At 45.8% G+C, this 26,135-nt stretch overlaps 1 protein-coding gene across 7 annotated transcripts in view; it reads right to left on the reverse strand.

Annotated features, from left to right (window-relative positions):
- thrb (thyroid hormone receptor beta) overlaps positions 1 to 26,135 on the reverse strand; it is a 46,063-nt gene that overhangs the window by 4,093 nt on the left and 15,835 nt on the right. For 2 of the 7 annotated variants that reach the window (XM_062558618.1, XM_062558616.1), the window contains exons 2-10: positions 15,633 to 15,699; positions 10,436 to 10,504; positions 10,025 to 10,075; positions 2,789 to 2,889; positions 2,562 to 2,709; positions 2,276 to 2,481; positions 1,294 to 1,380; positions 914 to 1,060; positions 373 to 631 (exon numbers count right to left, since the gene is read on the reverse strand). In XM_062558618.1, the coding sequence (XP_062414602.1) occupies positions 373 to 631; positions 914 to 1,060; positions 1,294 to 1,380; positions 2,276 to 2,481; positions 2,562 to 2,709; positions 2,789 to 2,889; positions 10,025 to 10,075; positions 10,436 to 10,442 (1,006 nt within the window). In that variant the 5' untranslated portion in view covers positions 10,443 to 10,504; positions 15,633 to 15,699. Of the gene's footprint in view, positions 1 to 372; positions 632 to 913; positions 1,061 to 1,293; positions 1,381 to 2,275; positions 2,482 to 2,561; positions 2,710 to 2,788; positions 2,890 to 3,967; positions 4,748 to 10,024; positions 10,076 to 10,435; positions 10,505 to 13,399; positions 14,371 to 15,632; positions 15,700 to 26,135 lie in introns of those variants that run through there. The other 5 variants (XM_062558617.1, XM_062558620.1, XM_062558619.1 and 2 more) reach the window with 5 other exon arrangements.

The following is a 26,135-nucleotide window of genomic DNA, read 5'->3' on the forward strand; positions in this document are numbered from 1 at the left end:
GCGGCGAATCCACCACCACGGTTTCTGACGCACTTCCTTTCAGAAGCTTCAGCCTTTGTAAATTGTATTGATTAAAACCTAGTGGGTACTGGAAGTGCACAAGAAGCTCAGACAGATGGGCCGGTTTCACCCCCCCCCCCTGTCGCATGTCCACGCGTGCAGCACAGTTATTGATCTTCAATGAGATGCAGAGCGTCGCTCCGGGGATGATTGCGGCGACTAATTGATTGAACTGTAGTTTTGGTGTGGATTTAACTTTTTTTGGGGTCGGCACAATCTGTGCAGCGAGGAACAAAAGCAGAACTCTGGAAATGACAGATGCGAGATGTGAGCTTTTGTTATTCGGTAATTCACATTCAGGCGGCGCTTTACCAGAAGAAAGCAGGATGACGGCCTGCAGGAGAGCCACCTCCGAGTCGTCCAGGTCGAAGGAGGACAGCGACACGCCGAGGTCGAAGATGGCGTCCGACACGACGCCCAGCCCGCCGTTCTTGAGCTGGCCGCGCGTCACCGCCATCTCGCCGTTGAGCGTGAGGGTCTCGCTCTCCGGGTCGTAGCGGACGGCAGCTCGCAGCGACATGATCTCCATGCAGCAGCCTTTCAGCAGGATGATCTGGTCCTCACAAGGCAGCTGATTGGCGGGAGGAGGAGGAGGAGGAGGTGATAATCTACTTTAAAATGGCGGAAAGTTTCGCCAACACAACCAGCAAAAATAACTAAAGTCTCTAAGTTCCTGGCTGTAGAAAACGGTAAATATTTCTAATGATTAAAAATTCAAACTTTTAAATTTTTTTTTCATTTGGCATTTTGTTTCCTGCGGTGTTCAAAATCACGTGTTGTTTTCACGCTGGATTGAATCCTGATGGATGTTAGCGGTGCAAAAACAGTACTAGAAAATTATTGTTGCACTCACCTCACAAAACATTGGCAGTTTTTTGGCAAAGTCCACCACTCGGGTTATGGCGGGGGTGATAATTTTTGTAAACTGACTGAAGGCTTCTATGTCCACTTTGTTTCCTTCAGGCGTATTGACCATGGACGCTTGACCAATGTCCTCGGGCTAAAACGAAGAAAAAAAAAAAAAAAAAGAGAAGAGACGCTCAGTGTCTTCAAACTGTCAAACGCGTTTTTGAATTAAATTAAATAAAGCAGCCCGGAGTTTCGATGAAGAACTTGAAGCGGTTCGATTTGATGTATTTGTGAAGACACGAATCACCACAGACACGATCAGATGTCTTATGCACGTAAACATGCCGAATGTTTATTTCAATATATATTAGGGTCTTAATTTACCTTATTTTCCTTCACCCCCGCTGCACTCTGGTCAGAAGTATAGAATAAATTACATGTTATTTCATTAAGAAGCATAGCTTCCTCGACCTGTTGGGTAATCGACAGTAATGGTGAAGTTTCAATGCAGAACCCGTGTCAAGCCAACTAAAAAGAAAACATGTTAGGACAGAGGACAGAGGACAGAGAGTGCAGAGAGAGGACAGCGTGAGGACAGGAAAATCAAGGTGGGTTTCTGTGGCAAGAGTCAGACTCAGGACCGCGATCCCAAACGGGTCCTCGGAGACACTCGGCTACACGGAAGGTCTTTAATGGGAATGTTCAAAAAAATAAAAAAAGACTCCGATTACAGTAAACTGAATTTTCCAAATCAATCATTCAAAAAAAAAAAAAAAAAAATGCTGTTACTGTAAAAAAAAAAAATTGGGACGTCACGTGAAAAGTGAAATAAATGAGGAGCTGGTATGAAAACGCTCCTTTCTGGTCGTGCCACAGAAACCCCAAAAAACAGAGTCGACAGTTGCGACGGACTTTCAAATCTGCAGAGCGCTCAGACTTCAAGACAAATTAGTCAACACAACAACAACGACAACAACAAACAAACAAACAAAACAAAAACAGGGCAAGTTGTGAATTCAAAAAGCTACAAACGGAAAGAGAGAAAGATGAAACGGCACAAAAAGAAGCAAGTCGTTAGTATTTGCGTTCGAGGAGCATTTGCTGAGTAAGAAGAAAAAAAAAGAAAAAGAAGAAGAAGAAGAAGAAGAAGAATGAGAAGTTCCACTATAAATTAGCGCTGCGGGTTGAGGAACACTTTTCTCCTTCGTCCATCTAACTCCCCCCACTCTACAAGGAGATACACGGACTCATTAACAGGGGACAGTGGCTGCGGTGGAGGTGGAGGAGACAGGGGTGTGATGTGGAAAGGGAGGAGGGGAGGAGGGGGGGGGGGGTCTGTGAAGGGTAGGGAGGGGGGGGGTCTCACCAGAAACTTCCTCTTCTGCTTCCAGTGGTTGCCCTGCGCGTTGGTGGCCATGTGGGCCTCGGTCACCATGCGGACCAGGTCCCACTCCTCCTGCGTGGGCTCCTGGCGGTCCAGCACCGTCTTCTGCAGCTCCTCCTTCCGGCGGCGCTCGCGGTTCTCCTCGATCAGCTTGCGCTTGGCCAGCCGCTTGCTGTCGTCCAGAACCACTGGAGAACGTGAAGCACAGCGGCGGTCAGGCGGGGACGACGTTCTCAGCCCCCTCCTCCTCCTCCTCCCCCCCACTCACGGTCGCTGGCCATTCCCACGGCGATGCACTTCTTGAAGCGGCATTCCTGGCACTGGTTCCGGGTCACTTTGTCGATGACGCACTTGCCCTCGTACTTGCAGGCGTAGGTCGGGTTGAGGTTCTTCTGGATCGTGCGCCTGAAGAAACCCTTTTCAGAGCAGAGACAGTCTCAGCAGCGCCCTCGAGGGGGGGGGGGGGGTGGGGTGGCGTGGGAGAACTGGTGTTACCTTGCAGCCTTCGCAGGTGATGCAGCGGTAGTGATAACCCGTGGCCTTGTCCGAGCACACCACGCACAGCTCGTCCTTGTCTAGGTAACTTGGAATGTAGCCTGGAGAGAAGAAACAAACGCTTCATATCCAAAAAGAACTAAAAGTGTTCATGACTGCTGGTGTTTTCAGCAGGATTTTACCCGATGATGACCAGGAACGTACGAAATGAAGAGAACTATATGTATTAAATTAAGAGAATTAATCATTAAAAAAAAATGCTGTTAATGTAAAAAAAATTGTGACGTCTCAATTTTCAAAATATATATTTTGAAAATATAAATAAAATATAACTTTAAAAAAAATTATGTAAATGTTGTTGCAGATTCCTTTTCTTCCTTTTTTATTATAAAAAAACTGAAATTGCACAAATACATGTGGTTCAAGTAAAAGCTAAAACTATAATCTATGTTTTATTTGAATCACATTTATTTGTGCATTTTTATATATATATATATATATATATATATATATATATATATATATACATACATACATACATACATACATACACACACACACAAACTGTCCCATTTATAATATGCAATAATGGGGCTTTAAAAAGTCCCATTTAAAAGATCTAAAAGTAGGACGACTCCTGTAGGTCCATCCGTATGACTCTGAATATCTGATCAGCTTCCTTGGAGAGCTGATAACTAACTGACTTAACACCTGGTCCAGTTTTAAGATCCGGCTTTCGGCTTAACGAGATCAATGCTTTGACCTCTGGTGGACTCATTGACCAGAGGGGGGAGAAAAAAAAACTGATCAATACCCTTTTTTTTCTTTTTTAAGAATCTCGCATCAGCCTTCTGTTGCCTCACCATCAATCAATAAGGACGCCGCGCCGCGCCACGCTCTGAGCGCCACACGCAGGGGAGTCCCGCTCAGGAGACCCGCCGCGCGGCGCCTTATGTCCCGGATTTTCCCTTCCTTAAATCCGGTCACCAAAAAAAAAAAAAATAAATAAATAAACTATTCTCCACGTGTGGAAAAGACGCCCTGTGCACGCGACCACCCAACAACGGCGACAACCTCATTCGTCGATTTCAAACCCGACAAAAACCAACAACAACAACAACAACGACGACAACGAGGCACACTTTCACCGAGGGGAAACGAACCACAAAGCGCCGTTACCTTTCTTGTGCGCGTCCTGCACCCACTGCAGGTGCGAGAAGTCGGGTTTGATCTCGGGGAAATACTCGGGCTGGTGGTGGAAGTGGCCGAGAGGGATCTCCATGCCGCAAAACTCGCTCTTGAAAGCCGGGGGGCCGGCGGCGGCGTACGAGCAGGAGTAGAGGCCCCCGGGGGGCCACGCGCTCTGCTCCATGCAGGGAGGGTGGTGCAGGGGCTGGGGCTCCGGGTGCCCGTACCCGGGGGCCTCGCCGGGGTACATGCAGGTCTCCCCCCCGCCGCCGCCGCCGCCCGCCGCGTAGCCCCCCATCCCCGAGTGGGGCATCTCGTACATGTCCGGTATGCAGTAATTCATCTCGCATAAATTAAAAAGTCACGCAGCCGAACGCTTCGTTTTTTACCAAAAAAAGGGCCGATTCCTCTGAAAAATAAAATAAAAACAACAAAAGAAGCTCCCAAAGCCGAGCGAATGGATCAATCAGGAGCTTCCCGGGTGTGGTTCAATAAATAAACAAATAAATAAATAATAACACCCCAAAACAATAGCGGCTCACGCGAGGTTGATGCACAAATGTTTTAGCCACCAAATCCACAGCCCACGCGCAGCAACTGCCCCACCCGCCGCCACACGGCCGAATGGAGGAGCAGAGATTTATGACGACGTAGAGCTCTAATCTGACACTCCACAAATCCTCAAAGGGCCACAAGGCAGCGGCCATGTCGCAGATTAAGACCTCGCGCGTCGCACCTTCCTCCAATTACAGGCACTGGGACAAAAAAAAAAAAAGAGAAGACAACGATGCACAAGATAAAAGTCAACGTTAAAACTTGTCTTTTTGACGAGGGTCCTGGTCTCCGTAGCGACAGAGGTACACCGGTGGCACGGAAGAGACTAGTTGACCTTTCGACCCGGGAGTTTAACCCCTCGCTCATCCTCGGGGGTTTTCAAACCGAAACCCGAGCGAGTGATGTCATCACTGCGGCCAGCGGGTTGGTGAACGTTAGAACGCCGCGTGACGCCAAGCTCTTTACTGTCGTTCCATGACCGCATCAAGTCTAATAAATACCACATACAAACATGCACACGAAAGATAAGAACGCAGAGAAATCAAAATCACAGGAGGAAACATTTGTGTTTGTCGTTTTTTTCGCAAGACGTTAATGATGTAATTAATTCAAAGTCATTTGTTGCTTTTATTTGAATACCACGATTTAAAAAATGAATCTTTAGTATTCTATTCCATAAATTTCATTGAGGTATCAGATATTGTAGTTTTTAAATTGAAATTTTACAAAATAAAAGTATTTTAATTATTATTAACCCTAACCCTAACCTCAGGAAAAAAAAAAAGATTCACAGAATCAATAATAAAAAAAAAAAAACCCAAATCAATAATTTCCCCCCATTAGAACGCTGCGTAATACATTGCGTAATCTGTTAGAAACAACTCACCTAATATCCGAGACACAGACTTATTGACTGGCTTTACTCAGACTCCTTGTTCAATGAAAACAGGATCAGCCTTCTGGCAGGATATTTATCCATAAAGATAAATCCATAAAGTCTTCCTCCGTAATGCAACAAAGTTTCCGTATGTTGTTTTATGAAAGGAGCTTTTTTTGTGTCAACTTTAGGTTTTACATAATAATTAGTTACACCAAACACTGTTTGTAGTGATTATTATCTCATTTATATACACGGATGCTTTCCCTTTTCATTGTTAAAATACTTTGACATTTTAAAAATATAGTTATTCATGGAAATTACAGTATAAATCTGTAAATAAAAACGTGATACGACGCCCCACATTATTTATACATAGAGGAGATTTGGATGATTGGGAAGTCCAGTAACATTCAGCGTATATATATTTTGAAGATACTAGATGACTGTATTTTACTAGACACATCAAGAAAACCAATGTTCAATTAATAAGTCTCAATGTAAAAGCATTATTTAATGTATCCGAAGTACATTTTAAAGTTGATCCTCTTCAACGATTCATTTGGGGTAAAGCAGAAGCCGCAGCGTCGATCGGGGGGGTGGGGGTGGGGGGGGCAACGGGCCATTTAGGCGGGCCGCAGGCAGAGGACCGGGACACATGGCGAAGTCTGAGTGGAGGCGCGAGCCGTTTGGGCTTTAGAAATCCCCGCCGGCTGGACTTATCTGAACCCTCCGAATCGCAGCCGCAAGTCACGTCTCTCACAAGAGACACAATCAATATAATTAGTGTGCCGGATTACAAAGAAGTCTGCACGAGGAGGGTTCTGGTGGACTCTAAGTTTACACACACACACACACACACACACCTTAGTTCACTACTTTGCTACTTTACTTTTAGCCCAAGACAGCATCACAATCAATGAAACATAAATGTCTTAAATAAATGTCCTTAAATACAAGAATCTCTGGAGGAAATGAGAATTTATTTTACTTGAATTATATTACAGAAGTGAATGGGTGCATGTGATTGTTTATTGTAAATCAAAATATATTGTTTCAACTTAAAATGCCTAAACGGGCCGATTCATAATAAATGCCACAAACCCGCAGTGATTAGTTCACTTTATTAAGCATTTATATATATATATGTAATAACTCATTTTGACTGTAAAACTGTGCTTTATTTTTACAGTTCATTAAATGCAACTTTCATTCGCTATGTTTTCAAGTCAGATTTCAGATTTCTTTACATATAAAAACCTCATCAAGTTTATTTGGATTTATTTCAGTGCATATCACCAGTGTATGAATTGTTTCATGTCTTATTATGCTCACTGTATGAATGAAGTCCTAATTAAATATGATTAAACATATCCTAAATTGAGCTTGATAGTAATTTGCATCCCACTCACGATGAAAAAAATCCTTAATAACTTCACAACTGTTAAAGGTCATGAATGTATTTATGTCTTTTACAACATATGCGTCGATACAATACAGATATTTCATACTGATTTCAAGGGTTATATAAAGTTAAAAGTTATATTAGTAGATATTTCCAGCAGGAATAATGCACATTTCTGTTAAGAAAACTGAATATATAATAAAAGATAAATGTGTAGATGCACCCACTCTTGATTTCATGGTAAATAAGGGAAAATGTTGCCATAAAGGACCTGAAGTCTGATATTGTTGTAGACGGATCCCCATTGAAGACCTGCCGAGCTTTTACACGCTACACAACGTGCTGTAAAACGCACTGCGCGCACACAACACATTAGATTACAGGACTTATCAGTAAATAACGTAAAGACTTCAAAAGTAGCTGAATTCTGACTTATTCTACAGCTTTGGGGGGGGACGCTGCTTAAGACGTACCTAAAAATACAAATAAAAAGACTTTTCTTTTAAAACTAATAATGACTCTACTATTATTAGGTGGGGGGGGGGGGGGGGGTAGAGGAACCGATGGTGAGAACAGAAGGGCTTACCGGTGGGATTAATGCCCCCCCAGGTTCACGTGACGCGTCGGTGACACGACGTGATCAGCAGCAAACGCAGCAGCTGCTGGGCGCCGGGGCCCCGTGAGGCAAATCTGCTCGCAAAGACGCCTTGATGCCAGTTTAACTTTTTGAAGAGGTGATGTCCTCACCGCCGACTAATCCCACTTGAGGTTTTTTTTTTTTTTTTTTTCCTCTCCAACTCTCGGCACGAAGCGTAAATCTGACGCGGCGCCCGTCACTGCGTCGACAATCTGTTGTCTGAGCGGACGGCTTTAACGCGTCTCACATGTCACGCTTTTAGAAAACAAGCAGATTTGCTCTATATGTGGTGTTTTTTTTTTTTTTTATACTTAAATGAATGTAGAATTTATTTTGGAGGTGTTACGTTTTAAAGAAATAAATGGAAAAAAAAAGGTAATTGAACAATTGATTTATTTGGCAGGCGTTGGCGCGTTTGGCCTCAAACACGTGGAGGGACTTGAACTAAATGCAAAGCTTTTAGTTTAAAGGCAACAATGATAGAAAACCATATATGCCACTTAATAACCTTGCATCTCCCTTTAAAAAAAATATACTTATTTGCTGATATCTGTAGTGAAAACATTAATTTATATATATGAGTTTATTCACTACCTGTATTAAAAAGAGGATTTTTTCATTAAATTCATTATCATATCTTCTCGCTGATTGATTTCTACCTTCAGTTTTTGGTTTACAGCCACCGTTATTAGAGATATCTGCACATTAAACACTTTGTGTGACTAAGAGCTCTTTGGTGAAGAAAAAGAAGACATTCGTTCGTATTCTGCGCTTTCACAATAGCCCCAAACCTTTAGAGGATAAAAACTAAACAAATACGTTTTTTTAGTCTTTTGACACATTTAAACCAGCTTAAATATTTCTCTACTCACCCCCCCGACGGCCTTTTCCTTAAGTCACTTGTATCAAATAAACATTTATCTGGTCCAAAAAGAATACTCCGCACTTCCTGTGTCCAAGTTGTGCCGAGGGAGCATAAACACTTCGCTCTTGTCTCCAGGTCATCCTCACAATTCTTGCTTTTAAAAAAAAAAAATTTAAACACAGTTTCTATCCGAATGGCACCTCCTCACCACAGTGACCCTGCAGCCGGATCCTGCGCAGATATATACCCTCCCCGCGATTGATTACTTCAGGCCTGGGGGAGTTCAAAGCAGGTCCTGTATAAGTATTGGATGTGGGGAATCGCTTATAAACCCCCGGGGCCCTCGGCTGACATGATGTGCGCTGCCAGATGTCCCCGGGCTGCTCCGCGTCACCTGAGGAGGACACGTTAGGTGAACCAACCCTCGCCCTCAAGAGTTTGGAGTGAGCTCAGGGAGCCACTTACGAGAGGTCACGGTCGGGTCGGCGGCTCGGGTTTTGACCCCCGCGGGAGAGTCCGGAGCTCATCGGATTGTTCGACCTCGCGTTGTTCAGCTCCATTGCAATCGTTTCTTTGTGACTTTGTATATTAGTACATATTTGTCGCACATTTAAATTTTTTTAAGATTTTCTGCAAACCACTCACACGTCGCTGCCTAATGGAGCACATTTAAAGTGAAACACGCACAGCATGCGTCTAAAAACACCCCAAAAAGGGTCTTCAGTCTTCATATTCTCTTGACCTTTGTCGTTCTGGTGAATAGTGAATATTGAAGCCGAATTGCGCTCGACCTCGATCTGGTCTCCACACGTCACCTCAGAAGGGAGCGATTCAAAAACGCTCACTGGAGCCGTTCTTTAAGGTGCGCCACTCCTCCGCAGCTCATCTGTGAATAAACTGAGGATGCATTATTCACCGTGCCGACGTTTTTAACACGAGGAATCCATTATTTAGGGCTCCGTTGCCGTGCTGGATTTGAGGAGAGCGCTGGGATTAGCAATGGGCGAAGCGCGTAGACGCCGCTAACTGGTATTCTCCAGGAGGGGCAGAGAGTCAACTGAAAGAGCAGCTAAATAAAAAAAATGTATGTTGAATCACAGGTAAATGACCTCGAGGTCGTTTGGAGGACACCAAGAAACAGCCACCAGAGTCAACTGAACTCTACAAATACATAAGTGGCGACGTTTAAATTGAGGCAATTTGAACCGTATGGAGGCCATTTTTAAAAAGCATCAATCTTTTGGTGCCACAGGGTGGGGAGGAGGGGGGGGACCAGAATGACAGCAGACCCCCCCCCCCCCCCCTCCCCACGTGGCTGTGACCACACACGCACTCCGGTGACCAGTCGGAAGTGCAAACGATAAGAGTTTGTTAGTAAAAGTCTGGTGTTCATGTGACTTCAGGCTATTCGGTGATGCTTTTTCAACGTCTAATTTATTATTTTTTTGCCCAGAAAGAGAATGGCTTGAGTTTTTTTGAGTTTTGGCTTAAAGAGTCTAATGTTGTAAAAAGTGAGACGTTTATTTTTGAAAGCACTGCTCATGAGTTATGTGAAACCATGGAAACTATAGATGGAGAAACTGTTCCAATCACTGAAAAATCAGACTTTAGAAATAACGGGAAAGTCTTTGATTGAAAAGCTGGAGCTCTGAATCCTTCAAAGCTCCAGCGGACGGACAGAAAGCAGGAAAAGAGAGGGAGGACATTACCATTTTGAATGGCCTCGTCTTTCCAGCCGGGGGAGCAATTTTCTGCTGGCTCTGAAAAAAAAAAAAAAAAATCAAAAAAGATTGAGAGGCACTTTTCAAAAGAGACATTTAAAGCAAACAACAGGTTGCAGCAGAACAAGCAGCAGAAACATGGAATGCGCCGACGACTTGGGCGACGGATCAGCGAGGTCACGGCGAAGGACTAAATGTCCCGACGTCCGTGATTGTGAGCACTACTGAAAATATATATATATATATATATATATATATATATATATATATTTATATATATATTTTACAAGTCTCCAGAGTCTCTTGTAGCCTGACGCGACGCCTCGTTTAAAACAGTCCGACTCTCAGCAGCTTCATAAAGTACATTATGAATGGCGTGCGTCTGGGGACACGTCTCACCTGACATGCTGGTGGGGTTCAGGGCCAAGACGTCATCCTCAGGGCCTCCACATCTGGGTGCCTACCTATCTGAGCGCAGAGACAGTTCATCACTTATATGACAACGCTTGAATGAAACATCTGGAAATGACGTCCCCGCTGTGCCATTTGCTGTGCCATTTCAACAAACAAAGGTGTGTGTGTGTGTGTGTGTGTGTGTGTGTGGAGGTGGGAGAAATTGGTGCTGATATTTCACTGTTACACACAGGGTCCAGATGTGAGGACGGGTCATGGACGACATCTAGTGGTCAAACGTGGAAAAACAGTTGCCATAAACTTAATAGGATAATCGTAGGGATGGGTATCGGTTTTGTTTTTCTTCCTCCCAAAACCGGTTCTAAAAAAAAAAAAAAGGACAAAACAATAATTGAAATGCCAAGGCAAAATCTTTTCTTCAAATTTAACAATAGATTAACTGTTTAAACAAGACTGTAAATATAAATAAATAAAAAACACTTGGCTTCAAACTATGGCTTTGAACGTTTTAACTATGAACAGTATATTAACTGTTTACAGTGTAGCAACTTGTGTTTTCCCCCCTATTAGAGCCTGACTGCAGCTCTTCTGAATGCAGCAGCTGCAACACACAGAGCTTACACATTAAGCACGAGAGCATATTGATTATCTACCGTGTGATAGGATTTATTATTATTCCTACGTTTAGTCGATGTCAATCGGCTCAGGGAGCGAAATCTGCGTTGCGCGTCGGTACCGGTCGTGTAGGAACCGGAGTTGTTTTGGTACCGGTTCTCGGTACCCAAACCCTAATAATCTGAGTCATTGATTGCAGAGCTTTTTCCATATTTCTTTTGCTACTGGAAAAGATTAAAAAAAAAGACCTTCCAAGACCTTTTGAAATGACCTCATGGGATGTCTCCAGCTGAGGGGACATTTACCTGCTCCCTTCAATTTTAAGATGGTTTTACACTAAAACTGAAGTGATAAAATCGACCATCTGACCTTGTCACGTAAAAAGTACAGAATTGCCCGCTTTCTCTGCACTGGAAGAACAGCTGGCCTGAAAACCATCACAGGAAACTATGATGCAATTTTGCTCCTTCCCGCCCTCGAGTGCATTTAATACCCAGACAACAGCTGGGGGGGGGGAGGCCCCGAAAGCTGCTTCACCCGTTCTACGGGTCTCTGAAGCTCCAACGAGGCCACAGACAGACAGACGGACGCCCCAAAGACGTTCTGATGAAGATGGATGGCAGAGGGGGGGGGGGCAAACAAATGAAATAAACCCAAAACAGACGACACAGGAGCGAGTGACTGCAGGCTCGCCGTAGTGACGTTGAGATAAAAACACATAGTGACCCAAACCAAAAGGGCCGTCACACCCCCCCCCCCCGAGCGCCCTACGTACCTTCGCCCACCTCACGTGGCGCTAAAAGGGAGGCCTTCTGGGACAAATCCATCCGTTCGGAGACAAATCATGCAGCCGAGTGCTTTTTGTGGCTCTCTAATTGCCGTTTCTGCACATTAGTGTCCCAAATAAACAAGAGTGACAATAATGGGCCTTGCGCTGCGGGCGTAAATTAGCTGCTGCGGTGGAGACGGGTCCACCGCCGCCACATCCTGCTTTTGCCATTTTTCTTCTTTTTTTTTTAAATTTTTTTTTTTATCTATCGTTTCCATTTTGGCAAAAACATTACAACATTTTGTGAGTTTATAAAGTGGACAAAAGGGAAGCCTGACAAAAGGTCACGATACAGAGAATCTCTCTCATGTCGTCTCTTCTCGAGGACATGAGAGAGATTCTCGAGGCCCGACGTTGACAACGCAGGAACACCCGCCGCTCCGTATCACGTTCTGTCTGTTTGTTCTGCGTGTGCACATATTGATTTTTACTCTCGACTTTCCTTGAACAAAACACAAGTGGAGCCCTTTTTTCTTTTTTTCCCCCCCCCCTTGTTGAGAAAGTGCTGAGCAATTCATACTGCAGCCGCCGGCTGTTTGCTGTGGAGCCGTGGAAACGATGTGTCACGGTGTGTTCAGTACGCTCTGTGCGCGTGTGTGTGTGTGTGTGTGTGGGCACTAGACACACACACACACACACACACACACACACACACACACACACACACACACACACACACACACACACACACACACACACACACACACACACACACACACACACACACACACACACACACACACACACACACACACACACACACACACACACACACACACACACACACACACGGCCGTGCAGCGTCCTGCGGGTGTTTCTGGAGCCTCCAGGTGGAGACGCAGCGGCGCTGTGGGTGAGCACAACAACCAGCGCACCCTGAATAACGAGAGGAGCAGGAACCCTTCGTCACCACGTACAAGGCATAAAGGCCAGTAGGGTCGATGCTCTTCTTCTTCTTCATCATCATCATCATCACAGCTACAGGCCGAAAAGACACCGACGTTGTGATGTGAGATCCAGGTAAAATGAACATGGCGTACACGTTCTTTGGCCTTCTCTCAGTGTGCAACGGATCGGCCGTATGTAGCAAAGGCTTAACGTTGGTTTTTTTAAATCGTAGATTGAGACCTTTTTTTTTTAACGCCTCCTTTAAACGGCGGCGTCACATGACGTCTTTTTTCCCCACCGCGAACGAGGGGGAAGAAGGGAAGCCGAGCAAAGTCATCGAAATGGGGCCCCGGCCCTTAGAGAACTTGACATTCTTCGAGTCTGACATTAAGGTAATGAAAAACACATTTGTACGAACTTAACCCCCCCTCCTCCTCCCCCCCTCCACCCGTTGCTTTCAAACTCCAGCAGCGCTTTCCTGCGCCTAATGCATGGTTTGGATTATTCCCTTCACCGCTGTCACATCGTGAAAGAGGAGGCCAACTGACTGGACTGGACTGAAAGGACTGGAGGAATAGCCCTCCCTCACCCTCACCCCCACCCCCACCCCCACCCACCGTGATCAGGCGCACACGTCTTGCAGCGGGATCTCACTGAAGTGTTTGGCGAGTGCGGTTAAAGAGGAGCAGCAACAGGGTTTCCCCCACGAGGCAAACATTCCGTCCCATAACATTTTCTTTGGAGCCTTCAAGGCGAGGTGAACATTTCGAGGTGAAAAACGAAGTACGAAGGTCCTGGAAAAAAAAAAAACACTCCAGACGTGAATATCAGTCACGAAGAGGCTTTTGTTCATCAATCATGTTTCCGTGTCCAAGTAACTAATGTGGACAAACAATGTGGTACAGAGCGAGAACACACACTACACTACATTAAATAAATAAATAATTAAAAGGTGTTCAGATTTTTTATGAGAAGTCTCTGGCAACATTACAGCAGCAGCCGAATGAAAAATTAAACACTTCTGATGCAAACACATGGTGGAAACACTGAGCAACATTTGGAGAAGAGCGTCGCCGTTAATAATTCATTGTAAAGTCTCCTTTGCCTTAAAAGACCTGTTAGATTATACAACAGAGAGTAAGTGTTGTGCCCCCCCGAGTCCTGCAGGGCTCCTCCACGCTTCAAATGAAAGTTAATGCAGGACTTTTAACTTTTTGTTCATCCACGGTCTCTTTTAGACGGCTCACGGCGCTCATCGGGGGGGCCTCGTCTTAACGTCTCGAACCTTCTGGCGGCGCGAGGAACACACGGCGGCGCGCATCTGGGTCTTCGAGGGGGGGGGGGCGTGCAGACAAAACCGAGTCGACCTCGATCCACCGGACGCTGCGACCGGACCGTTCTAATCCTCCGTCGGAGCGGTGCAACGTGACACAGGTGCGTCGTCGTGGCAACCGGTGTGACCAAAATAAATAAATAAAAAAAAGGAGCGGCAGATGGTGTTTTTTTATTGAAGAATTCGAGCTGACGGGCGAATCGAGCGAGTGACTTTGCATTTATAATATTACATTAACAACAACAGAGCGCGGGGCAGAGACAGAGAGGATGGCTGGTAAACGGGGGGGGGGGGGGGGTGGAGGAGGGATGGAGCAGGGGGGGGGGGCGGCTGCCACGTGCTCAGTCATGGGGCCCGATCCCTCGCGAATAAATGCATCGATGACGTCGCAGCCATTAATCCACGCGGCGCGACAACAGCCGGCTGGGAGAGCGGTTTCCTCTTTTTTGAGACTGAGGCCTTTTGGTTGCCATTTTTTTATTTATTTATTTTTTTTTAAAAATAAGGCCGTCACATGCATTTCCCTCCTCGCGCCGCACACAATGCAGCTTCTGTCGAGGGTCCCGGCCCGCCGGGGCCTCGCAAATGCAGCCGCTGTCATCCCTTAATGCTCCAAACAATTTCCTGTTGTTGGGGGGGGGGGGGGGGGGGTATCGCTGACATCAAATCATCATCATTTTTTTATGTATGAGCCGTTTTTAAAACGAAGCAATTGTTTTTTTCGCCGAGCAGCATGGGAAGCCTGCAGGGGGAACGCGCTCTTTATGGCCGACGTGACGGTGGAGCTGTTAGCTTAGCGCTTCGGTTGGAGTTTTGGAGAGTCCAGTATCATGTGACTATTCGCTCCTGAATTTACATTCTCATACAGCAGCGTGACTGTAATTCAGCTTTATGCAGCACGGTTGCAGCTAGATCTGCCGTTACAATAATGACTAACGAGGTCGTTAGCTATCATGCTAACTGCAGGGGAGTCGCTGTCGGGTCAGACATGGAGAGCAATCATTGGAAATGATTCCAGTGAAAGAGGTAAAGAGGCTTCTCAGCCACATTGGCTCACTTTATTCATCTGATTTAACAGCTCCTCAAAAGCTTCCGTCAGTCGTGGGAGTCGTAGGAGTTACATTTCTCATCCGTGTTGAAAAACGCACACAATTTCGAACTGCTGCAAAACACGGCGGCTGACCGGATCCCGGGGTCAGATTTGAGGACTGTTGTTCAAAGATAAATCAAAGTGATGAATTTGAGCCAGCCGCGTGGGACGACGTGCGCAGGCCGCTGCCGTCAATCCCAAAGACGAGAAGCAGAGCGAGCAGACGGGTCCCCGGTCTGCACCAGATGATCTAGCCTGGATCAGTACCAGGATTTGAGCTTCATTACATCTACATCACGACTCGCTGCTGCTAAACCCTGATTTCCTGTGTGTGTGTGTTCGTGTTGGCCACAGCGGGTGGGGGGAAACAGTGTATTGGCAGGATGTCTGTATGGAATTGAGGTTGCTCAAAATAAAAAGGTCTTACCAGAGGAAGTGGTGATGTCTGACTCCAGGCAGCGCTGAGGAGCAGCTGAGCTCCCCGAGAGAAACACCTACAAAACACACACACACACACACACACACACACACACACACACACACACACAGAGAGAGTTAAGCTAATGAGCAACTCAGAGGAAAATGGAAGCGAAGCTGCAGAAAAACACAAAGGCTTAGAAACCAATCGCTTGATCTAAAAGCTTCTACGCAGATGCGAGCGGAGCGGCAGGATGTTGTTGGATCACTACATTTCGGAGAAGTTGACCTCTGTGCAGCACGGGCCTCGACACAGAAAGTCCCACAGTGGCTTCGCAGTGACCTCTGGTAGTCGACCCGTGTGGTGACCACCAGAAATACTCGGCGCTGCATGAAGGGCGGAGGAACGCCAGTTTAAACCATATGTGTGTGTGTGTGTGTGTGTGTGTGTGTGTGTGTGCGTGTGCGTCAGCCCTTCCAGAGAAGAACGGCATTTCACGAAGGAAATTGTGCAATTGATAGAACAACGTCTACAAAACAACATGTGCAGAGAAGAGAAAACTGTCTTGGAATCAGAATCTGGGGTTTTGCCAAAAAAAAAAAAAAAAACCCATTGGAGGCTACGTTAAGAAAGAAGAAGGATAATAGGGGGGGGGGGGGGGGGGAGGAAAGCGTTTGTTTATGTCGTTAACTGGCTGGTCATCTCCGACAGGGAGCAATCACGTGTAATCAGACTTAATGGGCACTCGGAGGGGAGCGCCCCCCCCCCGCCGTTTCCGTGGCAGTCGTCCACACAAACACACACACACACACACACACACACACACACACACACACACACTCGTCCGGGGGAGAAACTCGATGCCGCTCTCTCGTCCTGATTGTTGTTTTAACAACGCCGCCTGTGCGTAACGGCACATCCTGAGCAAATTTGTGCGCGATGCTCGTTTGCAGCTTTGCATTCACAGTCCCAGCTGGTTAAAGCTCCAGTTTGGTCTCCTCCGGCTCCCCAGCAACACTTCCCCCATCCTCATCGGAGTCAAATACAGTTTCTGATGCTCGTTAAAGCACAAACCTTTTATTATTGGTCTCTGCGGCCCTGGTTCTCTTATGTGTGGATGCACTAGAAATGGTACATACACCAATTACAAGTAGAGTAGAGAAAAAATATGCTCCACAATACAACCGCACACTTTTCCACTCATCAACCTGTACATGATGTAATGCGCCAAGAGCTTAAATAAATTAAATAAAATGCAACCATTGTCTGATTTAGTACTGGATTTAAAACTCCACAAGGCCCTTTTTCAGAAGCCCATGCAGACGGACGCACACTTCCACGCTGTGGACAGTGGTTGTTAAAAAAGGCATCATTTTGGGGGGGGGGGGTGAAAAACACTAAACAAAAGGAAAGAACGCGCTTCCAAAGTCATTCCGCGAAGAATGGACCTACTAAAGTTAACCAAAATAACAAAAGATCAAAGCAAAAATGCACGAATTCTTTTCCCTCCGGCACAATAAAGAGAGTTGTGTGTAATATCCAGTCACTATTACACAATATGAATAAGCCAATCAACAATACAAGCAGCTGCATTTAGGAGGGCATTTGCCTCGTGTGCCTCCATTGCTTTATTCCAACTTTACTCGTTAACCCCCCCCCCCCAAAAAGATCAATAATTCAGTACTTTACAAAACATTTCCGATTGTGAAGCTGTCCAGAAATGTGTGTGAGAGACGAGGAGAAAGATGAAAAGAAAATATGCAAAAAACAAACAAAGCATCAACAACACCCCCCTGATACTCCGTTACTCAGTTTCCATGGTGATTTGAGTTATATTTGACATCGTGACGCACGCTCCCAGCATCCACTTTGGCCGTCAGTGCGAAAGGATGGAGACTGAGCCGAGAGCACGAAAGGTTCCGGCTTGAAGGACAGCGAGGAGGAGACGGTCCGCAGAAGAACGGTCGGATGCTCCTCCGGGGGGTGGGGGGAATCAGGGGACTGGGCGTGGACACCGCCGCCTCTTGGCTCGCCGTTGTACCCGTGCTCTGCAACGTGCAGCAATGTGGTCGGAAATGCAAAAAAAAAAAAAAAAATCGCGCTCGCCCTCGAGTTAGCTGCTAGCTGCCGTTATCTCTCGTTTGCACTCCTGTAAGCTGCTGCTGCTGCTGCTGCTGCTGCTGCTGCTGCTGTCGCCGTCGCTGCGGTTGGCGCTTCAGGCCGCCGACGCTCCCTCTGTGGGGGTTTTTAATTTTTTTTCTTCCCCAGAGACACCGTCTGACTGAAAGTGCATGCAGGTAAACAAACACTCAAAAAGGCCCTGCGTCGCTGCGGCTTGTTCCTGCAGCTGCCATCGTTTAGAGGCACAACTGGGACGCGGTTTGCATGTTCTTAAAAACAGTAAACAGGGGGGGAATCTTGAGGCGGAAATGACTCCTGATGAAAGGAAAGTGAATCAGGGCTACGGTTGCAACAATAAAACACGATGTGTGTAATTATGCGTCAGTAATCGGCAGCGGTGGACTTTGTGGTTAACCCCCGGGGGGGGGTCACTGTAGATCGCGGGGGAGGAAATGCAACACGACAATCTGGAGCGCGCTCGGTGGAATATTTAAGTCCAACGTGTACTTTGGGGTCTCTTTCTTTTTACTTTTAGCAATGCAACGGCCTGGTCTTTGATGATTCACAATGCAGAGAAAGATCAAAAGGGTCCCCGGTCCCCCCCCCCCCCGGTTGTGAAGGGGGCGGACGTGGAGCTCGTGGAGATCTCAGGCCAAGTGTTTCTGTGCAGAGAGAAAGATGGAGAACCGCCATGAAAGCCTCTGTGAGGCGACACTGTACCGCAGGGGGGGGGGGGGGGGAGATATGAGAAATGAATGCTTTCATGGTTTCGCCGTCTCGGGCCAACACTGTATTTCGTTCAGTAGTTTCTTTTCTTTTCTTTTTTTTTTAAACTACATCACATAGAACACAGAGAAACTGAATCACTACTAAGTGACTGCGTGTCACTCTGAGCTCGATTCACAAGGGCCGATTACGTCGCTCTAACAAATGATTTCGATAAACTTGTAAACCGTGTGTTGTGTCATAACACGCACGGTTAAAGAACAATTGTTCATTTTCGTGGTTTTGGATTCCCAAATATGAGAAGTGCTGCACAGAGAAAAGTGAACGAATGAGAAACAAAGCCTGTGCGGTGATCTGAAGATTATGTTCGCAGTATTGAGCGTTTAGTATCAGTAGTACTGTCGAGGGTTTTTTTTTTAAATTTATTTTTTAATCGGCCCTCCGTGTTACAGGAACAGATAAAAAGGTGCATCTTATCTCTGAGCACCGACCTTCAGATGCAAAAACGAATCAATGTTCTGTGGCTGCATCTCTCGGCAATGATTCAAACTGATCTCCTGGAAATCCTTTTAAAATAAAACAGGAAGTAGGCTAAGCGAAAAACCCATGATCATGAGTGCCAGTAATTATGAATAATTTAATTTCAAAAATGGTTAAAGAGTATCCACGGATGCGTGCACATAGGAGCAAAAAAGTAGTTCATTACAGCTTCAACAGCAGAAAGGATCAAAAAACTGTGCAGCGAGTGGGAAAAAAAGTAAGTTTAATTTTGAACTTTAAAATTAAATTAAAAACATTCTAGCATTTTCTCTGCTTCATTGTTTTTAGTTGGTTGAATAAATCAAGACATTTAAAAGAGTAAATCATTCATTGATTAGCACATACTTTGTGGGAATGTTTGGGGGCCTTTAGAAAGAAAGAAGTAGTAAAAACTGAAGAATGTAGAACATTATATGAGATCGTGTTCTTGCAAAGAAGCAAGATAAATGTGAGTTATAAGGGGGGGGGGGGGCAGATTGAACTGCATTAGTCTGTGAGCTTTGTTTATCTTGGCCTTTTGATTAATATGTAATAGAATATGGTTGATGAAATGAACTCCATTAAAGAACAGATGAAAGCCGGACCAGACGCAACTCCCATCAGGGGAAATCATTTATCATCAATATAGGATTGATCGTCGAAAGGGTCGCCGATCAAACTTGTATTGATCGACCGATTAATTAACCAACTAATTGCTACGATGCCGACTGCGTTACTGGCAAAACGTAGGATGGAATGGGGAAAAAAAAGAAAAAACACGGGGGTGGATAAAAATCCCTTTTCAATTTGCTGACAGCAGCGGGTGACGTGGGGAAACCACGTCACGTCAGGAGTGTGTAAAGCGGCATCATAGCGTCTGCCTGCGCCCCCACCCCCCCCCCATCCTCCCCATCCCATCCCATCCCCCTCATCCCCCTCCCCACATCAGAAGTGTGCAACCATCCTGAGCCCGACAGAGCTCCACATCGCCGCGGTGCACGCCGGGTAAGAGAGGACAACCCAGGACACATGCAGGGAATTTAAGGATACTGCAGTAAGCTGTTCACGATGCGGGGGTGGGGGGTTGGGGGGGGGGGAAGAGGAGGAAGAAGATGCAGAGAAACCGAAGGAGTGTCGGAGGAAGGGGGGGGTGATGAGGGAGACAAAAATACCGTCTGGCTTGGTGGAGGAATTGGCGATTTCATTCTGACGAATGTGAACAGAGCGGTTCTGGTTTTTAACGGCTGCCGCGTCGCTGCATCAGCGCACCGGGCTGCTCTTACACTGCGATTATGAAGAGAAGCCTCGTTCAGTCTGCTGTCATTGTGCCTTTATCTCAAGGTGATGCAGTGAAGCAGAAATATTATTAGAATATATAAATTGCATTGTGTGATTTGGTAAGACCGTCAAACTGGTTAATCACGAAATGCTGCACGTCCCCTAATTTCGGGTCATTTCAAATAACTGCAAAAATTCGAATTAGAAAATAATCATTATTACTAAATCTGGTAATTTGTCATTTATTGGTTAATCAATCAAATTAACAGGTTACATGTTGCAATAAGAAACACCTGAACACCTCATCTAAAAATGAACCTGAACACCTCATCTACTGCCGTAAAAGGTACCTGAACACCTCATCTACTGCCGTAAAAGGTACCTGAACACTTCATTAGCTGCAGTACAAGGTACCTGAACACCTCATCTACTGCAGTAAGAAACACCTGAACACCTCATCTGCTGCACTAAAATGAACCTGAACACCTCATCTACTGCCGTAAAAGGAACCTGAACACCTCATCTGCTGCACTAAAATAAACCTGAACACCTCATTAGTTGCAGTACAAAGTACCTGAACACCTCACTAGCTGCAATAAAATGAACCTGAACACCTCATTAGCTGCAGTAAAATGAACCTGAACGCCTCATTAGCTGCAGTAAAATGAACCTGAACGCCTCATTAGCTGCAGTAAAATGAACCTGAACGCCTCATTAGCTGCAGTAAAATGAACCTGAACACCTCATCTGCTGCAGAAACAAACACCTCATCTGCTGCAGTAAAAGGAACCTGAACACCTCATCTGCTGCAGAAACAAACACCTCATCTGCTGCAGTAAAATGAACCTGAACACCTCATCTGCTGCAGAAACAAACACCTCATCTGCTGCAGTAAAATGAACCTGAACACCTCATCTGCTGCAGAAACAAACACCTCATCTGCTGCAGTAAAATGAACCTGAACACCTCATCTGCTGCAGAAACAAACACCTCATCTGCTGCAGTAAAAGGAGCCTGAAACAGCGGGTGTGTTTTCTCCAAATAGTGTTTCCTAAAGCATTTAGTGGCTTATTTATTTAAAAAGCAAAGTCGGTGGATGACTGTACTTGTGACTGGATTTATTTTGTTCTATTTATACAGGCGGTGACGAGGTGTGAAATCAGCAGGGAGGAAGGGATGCTGCATGTATATGAACTGAAAATGAGAAATGTGGGCTTTGAACCAAAAGACGTGGAAATATGACCAAAGTAATTTCAGCATTAAAAGTGATTTCAGGCAAACTGTATTTTAAAGGCTAATCGGAAAAGAAACTAAAACTAAAAAATAAAAAAATGAACCGCTTTACCCCTGCAGCGTTGTTAACACCAACCTTGGATGTTGCAGCAACTCCATCTCGCCCAGCTGGCATTTATCTGCCCAGCACAACAATCTGCCCCCCCCACCCCCCACCCCCGCCACCCCCGCCCTCCGTGACCTCTCTGCATGGGAACGGTACCCGGAGCTCAGCACCGTCAACGAGAGCGTTTTCCCCTGCAGCGGAGCGAGGTTTGCACAGGAAATGCATGCTCACATGGCCGGCGCGAGCACAGCGAGGCCCGGGTGCAGTATTCCTGTATTACGGAACGGACGCATCCCCCCCCCCCCCAAAAAAAACCCAGCCTTGAGCGGGTAATCGTCGGTATGCAAACACCCCCCCCTGAAAGCAGAACACACATGCTGGTGACGATTACAAATGCATTCTGGCAAAAACACGGCACTGTTGTGACAATGAAAGCGAAAGGTTATCTTGCCGTTGCAGCGCAATAGTGTGTCTGTTTGAGAGCTGGGGGAGAGGGGGGGGGTGGGGGGGGGGAAAGAGACTCCCCGCTCGGTGATGGCTGCGCTACGGGAGGGGGCTTTGCAACAAGAACGCAGATTTCGAGACGCTGACCTTCAAGGCCCAAACCGCTGAACCTTCGCTTCCTCTCCACATGCCGGCGATGGCGAATACGTTGCATGGATCCATAAACGTTGCTCTCACCCAAACCGGCCAAGCTGCAGTCGCTCCTTTTTTTTTTTTTTACGAGGGCAGTAAAACTCTGGGCTGTGCGAGCCCGTCGTGCACCTCCTAAAGTCTATTCATAGAAGACAACACACCGTAAAAACGCGTCGGGTTAGAAAGTCCTCCGCATGGTCGCCCAGTAAAAGGTGATACTTGGAGAAATGAGCTACACAGAATAAACCGGTAGAATCTGGGTCGGGGTTTTTTTTTTTTTTTCTTCACGTTTAAACACTAGGTTTTTTCCGAGAGGCGTGCGAGGAAGAGGACAAATGCATGATGGGAACCAGGCCGGCTGTACCCTGTTCAGGTATCGGGTGAACGGGAGGAGACGCGCAGGAAGCCGATTTCAGCGTTTGCAGAAAGGAAAATCCGAAAAGGGAAAAAACAAGAAGAGAAACTCATGTGGAGGGCATTTCGCGGCGAGGGTAACGGGGCTTTGATGGTTCCACGCCTTTGCAACAGCGAGTCGAAAGGGCTGGCCGCACTACAAACAACGGTCACCGGAGGCGTTTCTTCAAAACGCTTGTGATTGGTCGTTTTCTCTCGGGGGGCGGAGACCTGAACACCAGGCCTCGCCAGCCGGAAAACCACTGCCAGGTTTTTAAGACACACAAATATACACACACACTCGGCTAAAGCCCCACAACAACAGTAGAGGGTTAAAATGCGACCCCGCATACATGCAGCCAGCCGGCGCCTTGCAACACACACACACACACACACACACACACACACACACACACACACACACACACACACACACACACACACACACACACACACACACACACACACACACACACACACACACACACACACACACACACACACACACACACACACACACACACACACACACACACACAGTGCTGCAACCAGAGGCCGCAGCTCTCAGAGTTTGGGTCCATAAAGATTTGTCGGGTTGATTTTGTTTTTTTCCCTGTGTACACTGGGCTCATCTCTATACAAACAACAGCTGGGCCCACAGGACTCCCGATGGATTTCATTTTCCACCTCAGCTTTGCACCGGGCAGCTGGACGTGGAAGGGGGGGGGGGGGCGGGGGCAGACTCGGTTCTGCACAACACAGCGCCGTTCTCCCGTGAAAATGATCATCGCAGCTTTGTGTTGGCCATCGTTTTTATGAGAAACAATTACTAATACGCGGTTTTGGGAACTAATCCCAGTTTCACTCGGCTCCCTGTTACATTTGGACGAGCTCAATACCAAATAGAGATACTGTCTGTATTTCCTTATTATTTTGAAACAGAAAAGGGAAACATCTGCCGGTTATCCAGGCAATCGAGTCATTTGACATAAATTTGGAGCAGCTGCATCACCCATGCGAATTAAATCAAATTAACGTGCATGAAAATTTCCCTTTTGAGCACACATTTAAAGCCAATTTTCTCGGATTCCTTTCTACAAAAAGAATCCCCTTGATCAAAGGGCACAAACCCTCTTGCTATCAAAATAGTGAGCGAGGAGAGCTGGATCTTGTAGTTATGCGTCAGGTTCATGCAGTAAACGGGGGTTTCTGGGATGGTGGCATTCCAGGCAGAGCGTAGAAGCCTCGCATCCTGGTGCCACCATGAAAAGGAGACCCGTCACCTGCACTCCACGCAGGTCCCGTCTTGGGCCGACGACTCACAGGGAGCCACGTCGAGAGTTCAATATGTGACCCCCGTCCAGCTGTTCCAGCTGTAGTACGTTTTTAAAAACTTTGATCGGCTTCTGCGAGAGTTGAAAGGAAATAGCAGAGGAGCGACGGGGTGGGGGGGGGGGGGGGGGGGGGGTTGGGGGGATGGGGGTCAAAAACGTCCCAGGCTGACTTCTAAAGGAACGCTGGAGATGTTCCATATTTTTCTTATCAACAAGTTCCTTGAAAAGATCAAAACAAAAATGAATGTATTCCACTCACAAGCAGTGTGTGTGTGTGTGTGTGTGTGTGTGCGTCCTCAAAGCCTGATATATGTTGCTTCTCTCTCTCCGCTGCAATGAGCCACACTTTTTAACGGAATGGAATGTTCCTTCAATGCCGAGAACGCTCTTGTTTTTCTGGGCTGAATCCCATCCTAAAAAGACATTCGTCATAGCGACAGTATGCAGAGTCCTTTTATACTGTATCTCCTTATAGACCCCAAAAAAATAAATACAAAGTCAATTTCCAAATAAATATTATACTTAAACAATGCATGCATGCAATTAACCTGCAACCTAAAGTGTGTACTTTAGTATAACGGCCCAAAACCAAAGCCTCATGGCGGAGAGAAAGGGACGCGACACATTCCTGCCCAGCAAAAAAAAAAAACACCCCGTTGAGGTTTCTTTGTAAACAAACGCTTTTCTTTTTTTATTTAACATTTCCCAGGAGCCAGAAACCCTGGATCACGCTGCATCCTTTTTCCTACTGCAAAAGCCGCATGAAGATAGAACATGTGACAAAAATACATTGATGAGCTCATCAAACAATGGGGGGAAAAAAAAAATCAATACAACTACCTTACAGAGTTAAATAAAAGTGTGCTTTGGCCTCGTTGCTGCATAAATCGTACAAACACATTCGGACCAAGATACACACGCCTCCATAGCAAATGTGTGTGTGTGTGTGGGTGTGTGTGTGTGTGTGCTCTTCATCTGCTGGCGACATTTAAAAAAAAAAAAAAGGTGTGTTGCAAAGTCCCAGATTGATCAACATCTGGCAACAACATCTGCAGAACTCTTGTCCAATTTCACCGGAAGCCCGGGAAACCGAGCAGGGGCACGCACTCATGCCATCGACTCGCACCACTTAAAGGGGAAAGGGACCCGATGACACATTAACAACTCAAAATGGACTGTGCCCCCCTTTTTGAATCTTTCGGACACGTGTCCTTTTGGCCCCTGTAAGCGGGGTTAAGCTGAAACGTGCACCATAATGCACGTCGATTTAAAAAAAAGCTTCAGTCCCGGGCTGTGATGAAAGGGGGGGGGGGCGGGGGGGGCAAAAGGCAGACGGCTAAAGTACAGTGACATAATGCTAAAGGATGCATTTACGATCTAGTCGCCCAAGAGCTTGAACCTAAACGACGTGTAAAAGTATAATAAAAAAAAGTGGGAAAATTCATATAAAAAACGTTTCAGAGGAGGAAGGATGTAAAAAAGAATTATTAATAATAAAAATGTTTGATACATTTCCATGCATGTTCTTTATCTCCAAGCATGTTCTTTATCTCCAATAGTCTAATGGTGACAGATTATTATTTTCACCTCACGCCTATATAACCTTGTAGGAAAACCTGTGCTTTTGCGGCGTGTTTAAACGGCTCATGAGGGCCTTTCTCTTCATTCATCAGAGGTGAAAATGTAACAGACTTCAATGGTTCAAAATCAGCCCTTCAATGTAAGAACGAGGTCACTGCTGCAATAGATTTTTTTTAAAAACTGTGCATTCACTGTTAGTGTTTTTTCGGTGGATATTTTCTAAAACATAAACCGTGACCCCTGTAACCTTTCCATTTATCCTGCAGCTTCACAGCTCCCACCTGTGGCCAGTTTGCATCCCTCTTCAATTACTTCTTTTGACGAGGGGCGCAAAACAAACTTGATTCGGACTGACGGGGTTCCGAGGATTAAAAAAATAATTTAAATAAACTAGGGCTGTCAAATGATTAAAAATTTTAATCAAATTAATCAGAATTTTCAGTGGATTAATCATGATTAATCACACCTGAATCCTAACCATTTTTTCTTTCTGAAATGCATAATAAAGATAAATAACAGGACACAGATACATAATTATCATTATTATTATCATTATTATTTTTTACATAAATACATGTTATTGAT

The sequence above is a fragment of the Pungitius pungitius genome, chromosome 17 (genome assembly GCF_949316345.1).
Source record: "Pungitius pungitius chromosome 17, fPunPun2.1, whole genome shotgun sequence".
NCBI lineage: Eukaryota > Metazoa > Chordata > Actinopteri > Perciformes > Gasterosteidae > Pungitius > Pungitius pungitius.